This window comes from Erythranthe guttata, chromosome 1 (genome assembly GCF_056151865.1).
Source record: "Erythranthe guttata isolate IM_541 chromosome 1, IM_541, whole genome shotgun sequence".
NCBI lineage: Eukaryota > Viridiplantae > Streptophyta > Magnoliopsida > Lamiales > Phrymaceae > Erythranthe > Erythranthe guttata.
Genome location: NC_142533.1, coordinates 5,061,975 through 5,070,958, shown reverse-complemented (window position 1 = coordinate 5,070,958; position 8,984 = coordinate 5,061,975). Strand labels below are relative to the sequence as shown.

The following is an 8,984-nucleotide window of genomic DNA, read 5'->3' as shown; positions in this document are numbered from 1 at the left end:
GATGTACTTGAGGAGGGGATCAGGCTCTCAAGAGTTTTTTTATGGGGATCGTGCCCCTTGTTAGACCTCGTGGGTCGTAAGTATGTTTGGACCGTGGCCACGTTTTAATGAAGGACCCATCGAAAACAAGTAGATAAATTTTGAGTAATCAAGCTGGCCAGACTATATAGATTCTCATAATATCTCTAAGTGTTTCTAGGGTTGTAATCGTGCTAACTTGAGCTTGCGATTATGTAGTGCATTGCGAGCGAGTTGTCTCTTCAAGAGAGTTGTCCTGCAGCGGAGTTGTAGGAGCATTGGATGACGCGCGATTGAGGAGCTTGCGGATTGAGGTTGCTCTGAGCGAGTTGTCTCCTCGTGGGAGTTGTTTCGCAGCGAGTCTTATTATCGAGCGAGGTGGTTGTACGTAGGAGTTGTCTTGCAACGAATTTGTAGTGTCGAGCGAGTTGGCTCCTCATGGGAGTTGTCTCGCTGCGGGTTCGTAGTACGGAGCGAGTGGTCTCCTCGTGGGATTTTCCTCGCAAGGGGTTGTAGATCCGAGCGAGTTGTCTCCTCGTGGGAGTTGTCTCACTGCGGGATGTAGAAAGAGCGAGTTTGCTCCTCATGGGAGTTGTCTCACTGCGGGATGTAGGACAGAGCGAGTTTGCTCCTCGTGGGAGTTGTCTCGCTGCTGGTTGTAGGACCGAGTGAGTTTGCTCCTCGTGGGAGTTGTCTCACTGCTGGTTGTAGGACCGAGTGAGTTTGCTCCTCCTGGGAGTTGTCTCACTGCGGGATGTAGGACAGAGCGAGTTTGCTCCTCGTGGGAGTTGTCTCGCTTTGGTGTTGAGACCCGAGGGAGTTGGCTCCTCGTGGGAGTTACCTCGCAACGGGTGGTAGTACTGAGCGAGTTGGCTCCTCGTGGGAGTTGTCTCGCAAGCCCCCCACTCTCGAGACGATGTGGGAGCCACGTCGAAAAGGGTTCCGGATCGTGTTGAGAGTAGATCGGTGCTGTGGTGTACCATTAATTATTGGCGTCATGTGGAGAAATAATAATTTTTATTTCTCCGGGAGAGAGCGTACGCGATTGGGTAAAGCGCGCTGGAGAGCTCGCGCAATTTGATGAAGCGCGTTGAAATTCTCGTGCGATTTGGTGAAGCGAGTCAAAATCTACGCGCAATTTGGTGGAGAATAGACAAAGTTGCGCGCGATTTGATGGGCGCGCGTGTTTGCGCGCGCTCCAATAATAATAATTTTTTTTTTTTTTTTTTTTTATTTCTTCTGACAGCTGACGCGCGCGCGCGTCAGCGCGTGTATTCCACGCGCGCGTGCGGTGCACGCGCGCCTCCTCCTCCTTTTTTTTTTTTTTTTTTTTCTGTCGCGCGCGTGCTGTGCACGCGCGCGCGACCGGCGCGTGTTAGTCACCCGCGCGTGCTGTGCACGCGCGCCTCTTCCTTTTTTTTTTTTTTTCGCTTTTGCTGACGCGTGCGCGCGTCAGCGCGCGCGTGCACTGCACGCGCGCCTCATTTGATCTCCATTTTTTTTTTTTTTTCTTCTTCTTGTTCTTCTTTTCTTTTTTTTTTCATCTTCTTTTTTCTTCTTCTTTCTTCTTCTTCTCTTTTTTCTTCATCTTCTTTTTTCTTCTTTTTTCTTCTTCTCTTTCTTCATCATCTTCTTTTTTCTTCCATTTTTTCATCTTCATCTTTTTTTTTTTCTTTTTTTTTTTGTTGATATTCACCCCCTTGGGGATGTTTTATTTTTTGAATAGGGATATTACCCTCGTTCCTTGAGATGGGATGTGCACCCCTTTGGGGATGTTCTATTTTTTTAGTAGGGAGATTATCCTCGTTCCTTGAGATGGGATATGCGCCCCCTTGGGGATGTTCTATTTTTTTAGTAGGGAGATTATCCTCGTTCCTTGAGATGGGATGTGCACCCCCTTGGGGATGTTCTATTTTTTGAGTAGGGAGATTATCCTCGTTCCTTGAGATGGGATGTGCACCCCCTTGGGGTTGAAAGGTCAGTGGATGTACCACCCTTGAGATGAGATGCCCAACTTTAGGATGGGATAGCCCCCCATTTAGGATGAGGCGATCACGAACCATTGGGGTGAGATGCCCCACCTTGGCGATATATGGTGCCACTGATTCAGTGGCAGCACGAGTTAAATCTTCCGTGATCATACGCTGAAGGTCTTCTTCGGTTATCTGAACCGTTCGAGAAGTAAGTAGAAATTGATCATGTTGAGGACCCAGTGGGGCCTCACGAGGAGGAGCGTTGGCTCCTGCTATGACGAATGAAATGTTTTGGGGGCGATGTGAACCCCTAGGGAGTCGATAACCCTTGGCGAACGAAATATTTTGGGGGCAGATGTAAGCCCCCAGGGAGTCGATAACCCTTGGCGATTAAATATTTTGGGGGCGATGTAAGCCCCCAGGAAGTCGATAACCCTTGACGAGCGAAATATTTTGGAGGCAGATGTAAGCCCACAGGGAGTCGATGGCGGTGGTGCCATAGGTGGCTATGTAAGCCCCCAGGGAGTCGATGACAGTGGTGCCATAGGTGACTCCACATGTGGAGCAGGTGCTGGTATCGCGTTGGGAGCATCTGCTCCCATCGTGGCGATATATGGTGCCACTGCCTCTGTGGCAGCGCGAGTTGAAGCTTCTGCTATCATGCGTTGAAGCGCATCCTTGGTTATTTGAACCATTCGAGGAGCAGGGAGTGGTTGATCGGCGAGTGGTGGGTCCCGAGGGGGATCACCTGAACCTCGCGAGGCGGATCCATGGGATGTGGAGGAGGTGGCAAGCCAGAGCCTCCACGAGGTGGGAGGTCGTTAGCTGTGTCATTTTCTCTCCGAGCAGACGCCTCAGGAGGATCTTGTTGGCTACGTGATCTGGTTTGCATCGTTCCCACAGACGGCGCCAAAATGATGATGCTAAAATATAGCTCACCTAGGGTGGTGTAGAAAATGAGCTGGGAGAGCAAAGCGGATCAGTAGCTTGACAACTTGATGATCCTGAGGTACCTGCGATCATAGAACACATGAACTAAGCCGGGGGTTGATCCGGCGGAAACCCCTCCGACGCTCAAGTCAGACGTGCTGATCATAGAATTAGTCCAGAGAATACGTATTGTAGTATTGCTCAGTTAATAGGACGTACCTTATCGAATGAGTTCAAATGTGTATTTATAGCTTAGTTGAGATTGTCGGACCCAAACCTTGCTTGAAGGTGATTGGGCCTCGGTGATTGTAGTCTTCGATATTGGACTCGTGGCCCGGTAGATAAATAATTTGTAGGCCCATTGGGTTGGGCCAATTAGGCATATCAATAAGTAAATCATGTTTCATAATCGAACGAGGTTGTGAAAGGGTTATTCTAAACCTGTTTTCCGGCGATTGGCCAGTCGTTCCAGTGACTTGCTTCAAAACTCGGCCAACAGTCGCACCGCCACCGCTACTCCATTCGAGCCGGCACCTGTTTCGTCGCCACCTCGGTCGATCCTCGTTCACGATGAGTTTCATGTCCATTAGCTCTGTTGTTCTGTTTTTGCCTTGTCATTGTTACTACTGTTTTTTTTTCCTCTAAATTTGGAGGACGGCAAAAAGAGTGGTAGCGGAAGATCTAGAAGAGCAACGAAATTGAGGTTCGTCGGCATCGAATTTAGGTTGGTTAATTGTCTTTGATTCTCCGCCGTTGTCGTGTAATGTACATATTCTCTTAGGGGGAGGAACTCCACCGTTTGTTTGCTCTGTAATATTTTTTTTTTCTTCACTAATATTCATACCGTATTATTTTTGATGGGTTATTTGGTTTTTCGATATATGCACATGGAGTCTGGTATTGATTGTCTGCTATCAATTGTTTAGGATTTCTAGCTTGCTTCTGGTGTTCCCCGGCAAAGTTAAAGAGGGCGGCATGATCAAAGATGGCTAGACGAGGTTCTTTAGGTACTTCGATGTTTAGTGATACACTATCATGCACGTTGACTGTCTTGGCAAGATCAATCTGGCGGGCCAACTCGACACTGTTTGGGTCAACAATTGTTGATATCGACAGGTAATTATTCGAACTGTGTTCGAACGTGTTGTATTATGATGAAAAAAGGCGTAATTATGTTTTGTATATGCTATTTATTGAGTTATGTTTGGTGCTTGAAGGACTTGATGCGACTTCGAATGTTGCCAAACCTGTAAAGGATCAACTGTGGCCACTTGCCATTTTCGATTTCTTTTTTTTATGAAATTTTATTTAAAATGAAAGAACTCTCAGGAAAGGTTAACAACAATGAGGACAACTAAGATACCAAACTAAAAATTAGAAAAAATATTTTTACTTGCTAAATTCCAGTCTCGCGTTTTGTGATTTATCGAAAGTATTACATGTTTAATATTTCCTTCTCCATTTTCTTTTCTGGTGGTGTTTTAGTTCTTCAGCATATAGAAATGTCGTAGAGAAATTATGTTAGTATGTTCATGGTTGTGGATGTATCTTCTCCATTACAGTTTCTTTTACTACTCGTTTAATTTGAGTTCTTCAGATTTATGAGCCTTACCAAATTTTCTTTATATTTTTTTTTAATAAACTGCAGGTTGTTTGAGTACCTTATTCAATTTGAATACGTCTGATATTTTGGACTCTGAATAAATGAGGCCAGTTATTCTAGAGTTTCGAAGAACACGAGTGTTTCTGGTGGAGTTAAAATATGGTACTTAATAAAACATTGCTTGTCACTTTTTCCTCAACTTTTCGATGTGTTTTGAAGGGATTTTTCCCGTTTAGGCTCATTTACTGGTTTATTAACAATCTTAGGCAGGTTCCTATTGGTGATAGCTTTCTTCACTTCCTTTGGTAATTATATCTTGCTTCATTCTTCCTTATTTCCTTCTTGTTTTTAGTTTTATTTCTCTGTAACATGCTAACATTGGAGTTTATGTGTAGGTCTTGTCAGCTTTCGGTTTAGTGCACAAGATTGTTGCATTTCAGAAGGTTGCTGATTTTCAGGTGAAGATTTGATGAAGAATTTGCTTATTTTTCGTTCAGCAGGCTGAACTTTCACCTTTGCCTATGGCACGCTTAAATAACATATTTCTTTCGCGTCTGGTTCTTCAATTTGTTTATTCAGTCTTCCGCGTTCCTCCCCACCTAAGTTTTGTCCATTGCTTCAAATTCCGTCCTTGCCAATTGTTGTGATTTTCCCTTGTAATATTTTTTGCTTCCGCTGTTGCGCTGGATGTTCATGATGCTTCTGCAACAAGGTTTTGTTTGAGTATTCTGCTGCACAGAGGTTAATTTAGATTATGTGTAAATGCATTGGTGTTCTTTTTTACTTTATGCATTTACTGGGCATTGTCACCGCGCCCAGTATATATATAATCAACGATATACTCGAATTGGGAGACAAGATATAAAAATCGAAAACTATGTTTTAATAGCTTCCAAAAATTAGGGCCGCCTTCGATTTTGGGTTGAATTTGAGATCTTTAGTATGCAGTTTTATTGTTTAGGATTTATTTGTTTACATATATTTATTAATAGACATCTTTTTTTTTTAAATATACATTCTCATAAATTTTAATACAACTACATTTACAGTATTAACTAAAAATCTTCAAAGCTATTGAAAGGTTGGCCTAATGTGGGTTAGAGCTGAACGTACACATGAATTTTCAAATAATTTAATTTATTTAATTTTACTTTTTTCATTAAAAGAAAAGCTAACAAGAAGAAAATAAAGTTTTCCAAGACACAAGAAAAAAAGTGAAATACTTAAATATATTGAAATTGGCAAACAATGATAAACTAGATAACATTCATATAAAGATGTTCACATTAATCCAATTTCTTCCGGGGCCACTTGTTTGCCGGGACAACGTTTGGAGCGACAAAACGACAGTGACATATGCCGTGGAGGCATACACCCTTACCTTCAAGGCATGCGTATCGTCGTTGACAATATTCTGTGGTCGTACATGTTTTCGGAGGGTGTCTTGTGGTTGGGGCGATTTCTTCTGCTGACACTGTTTTATAAACAAACCAAAATCTATTACATTCAAAGAGGTATATATATATATATATATATACATATATATATCCAAGAACTGTAGTGTTAATTAGATAGAATTAAGTCAATAAGCAAATTCAGACATGAAAAAAAAAACGAGTTGAGAGTTGAGTCTAACCGATGGAAATAAGCGAAAGGATGACCAAGAAAATAATCATTGTTTTAGAAGCCATCATATGACGAGAAACTGAGTTTTTGGCTAACATAGTCATTCCGATCGAGGCACGCATGCATTTATAGAGGAATTCTCGATCTGGTATTCGATTATTTCAGTGATATTTGGAATTTTATCAATTTGAAGATTACGGTCATCTGTGATCTGTATAAGGTCAAAATAAATTTAATTCTCGTAATTTCGTCTTATGCCAATATGATTTCGTTGAATATTTTGGATTTTGAAAATTATTTCCTTCCAACTTTCACCATAATTTATTATGAAATGAAATTAACCATTATCGATCATGTTTCATAAATAATCAAAGATTGGGTAGCTCTACACATTATATATAGTGAATCAAATAACTTACATATATAGCAGAATGATCGGATTCTTATCGATCATATTTCATAAATAATCATAGATTGGATATATATATATATTATATATAGTGAATTAAATTACACAGCGGAATGATCTGATCGGATTCACTCAATTTTAATTAATTAACTCGATCTCGCATTTATAATTAATATGAACACGTTTCCTATTTACCACTATGGAAACACGTAACCAGTCAACGCAATCCAATTTATTATTTTCATTTTTTTGTATGTGTATATATATATATATATATATATATATATATATATATATATATATATATATATATATATATATATATATATATATATATATTGCAGTATAACAAGATGCTGCTGTGCATAATAAATCAACACTGATCAAATTCATGGCATTGTACGTGAAACCCTTGTGGAATAATAATATATTTCTTGTGCTGCCCACAAAATTATCAAAATTATTATTAATAATTGTGATATTTTGTTTGATTTCTTTGAGTGATGAAATTACAATTACTAGTAACAATAACAAAGTTGATAATGTTGGTGGTGGAATAACTGCTGATTTGATCCATGGAGACTCTCCCCTTTCCCCTTTCTACGATCCCTCGTTAACGCCATTTGAGCGTGTGAGAAACTCGTTTCGTCACTCTCTCGCTCGTCGTCGTTCAATTAGGTCAAATAATTCAAAATTGTCACCACCGGAGGCATTTCTCACTCACATTTCAGGGTTTTACCTAATGAAATTAAGGGTTGGGAATCCACCGGTGGACTTAATGGGAATTGCCGACACGGGGAGCGATCTGACGTGGACACAATGCGCCCCTTGCTCCCGTTGCTACAAGCAAAAAACTCCAATCTTCGATCCCAAGAAAAGCAAAACCTATTCAACCGTATCATGTAAATCACAACAATGCCAAACGTTGAGATTCGAGAATCCATCTTGCGACAATACAACAAATGGCTGTCTCTACGAAACAATTTATGGCGGCGGGACCCACAGCTCCGGAGACCTAGCAACGGAAACATTCTTATTCGATTCAAATTTGCCGTTTTCTAAGGTCGCGTTTGGCTGTGGTCACAACAACTTTGTTGGGGAAGGTTTGGGAACATCCTCTGGGATAGTCGGCCTTGGTGGGGGACCGGTGTCGATAATCAGACAGTTAAAGAAATATTATTCAATCGACGCCAAAATCTCGTATTGTTTGCCGCATCCTAATTCCAACGTGTCGAGTAAGATAAATTTCGGGAGCAACGCAGTTGTTTCGGGGCCTAGAGTAATGTCAACACCCTTAGTGAAGAGGGAGCATGATACATTCCACTATGTTACTTTCGAGGGAATTAGTATCGGAAATAACAAGTTGGCGTTCAAATCCAAAAAAACAGTAACGGTGGAAGAGGGGAATATGTTTATCGACACCGGCAGCACGTATACGTTCTTGTCGGATCAATTTTATTTTAAATTCCTATTTGCATTGGAGAAAGCACTAAATGGTACTCCTACGGCTAATCCAGAAGGAGGCTTCGAAGTATGCTACGAAAAACCCGTAAACGGAAAATTCAATTCTCCGACAATAACGGCACATTTTAGAGGGGGCGTTGACTTGGTCTTGTCGCCGGAGGGCATCTTTGTGGAGGCGAATAAAGGAGTGGTTTGTTTGGCTATTTTGCCAAGTTATTCAACTGATTTGTTGGTTTTTGGAAATCTACAGCAGATGAATTATCTGATAGGAATTGATCTTGAGAATCAAAAGGTTGATTTCTTGCCGACTAATGATTGCACCAACCCCAATTAGTTACTCAAAACAATGTCATGTTTGACAAGATATGTAATCTTTAATATTTTCATCATATATTTTATGTTATAATTTTATCATCAAATTATAGTTCTATATAGATTCCCATTTCTATTATTTTTTATAAAAAAAATATTTAAGCTCTTTGATCTACGATTCGTTACGATTTACAATTTGTAAAATAAACAAAACAATTCTCGATTTGATTTATTAATTAACAACATTGTGTCTGTAATTAGTGAAACATTTTTTTTTTAAAAGGGAGTTTAAGACACTATTTGATTGCCCTAATTTAGCTGCTTAATAGACAATTTTTTTTTTTTTTTGCTTAAAGGAGGATAGTTACAGATTCCCCAATTCTCCTCCCGGTATTTCGAATTTACGACCAAATGGTCCTAGGTGCAAGGTGCTTGCTTACCAAAAGGCTACCTTGTCTTGACCTTAATAGACAAAATTGTTGATTCGGTAAGGAGCTTGATGATTCAAGGCATTTGGTGATGATATCTGAACGAGTCCAAATGACTCTTAACCAATGTCTTGAAAATTGGACTGGACCGGCCAGTCCGACCGATTTGACTAGGAACCGGCCCGACCGATTTAACCAGGACCCGATCCGGTCTTATCCAA

At 40.8% G+C, this 8,984-nt stretch overlaps 1 protein-coding gene and 2 long non-coding RNA genes across 3 annotated transcripts; 2 read left to right on the top strand and 1 right to left on the bottom strand.

The window, feature by feature from the left end:
• Nucleotides 1–3,651: 3,651 nt before the first annotated feature.
• LOC148772661 (uncharacterized) lies at nucleotides 3,652–5,312 on the top strand. The gene is made up of 2 exons (XR_016031342.1): nucleotides 3,652–4,829; nucleotides 4,920–5,312. It is a non-coding gene; the product is annotated as an uncharacterized LOC148772661 (long non-coding RNA).
• Nucleotides 5,313–5,731: 419 nt separating this feature from the next.
• LOC148772660 (uncharacterized) lies at nucleotides 5,732–6,306 on the bottom strand. The gene is made up of 2 exons (XR_016032323.1): nucleotides 6,161–6,306; nucleotides 5,732–5,998 (listed from the first exon to the last, which is right to left on the bottom strand). It is a non-coding gene; the product is annotated as an uncharacterized LOC148772660 (long non-coding RNA).
• Nucleotides 6,307–7,337: 1,031 nt separating this feature from the next.
• LOC105967317 (aspartic proteinase CDR1) lies at nucleotides 7,338–8,357 on the top strand. Its single transcript, XM_088820637.1, has one exon. It carries the CDS (start codon nucleotides 7,338–7,340, stop codon nucleotides 8,355–8,357), a length of 1,020 nt encoding a protein of 339 aa, XP_088676763.1.
• The last annotated feature ends 627 nt before the right edge of the window (nucleotides 8,358–8,984 follow it).

Bases quoted from the DNA above. Each gene is read 5' to 3' on its own strand.
- LOC105967317 (XM_088820637.1), top strand. From the start codon at position 7,338: ATGGGAATTGCCGACACGGGGAGCGATCTGACGTGGACACAATGCGCC.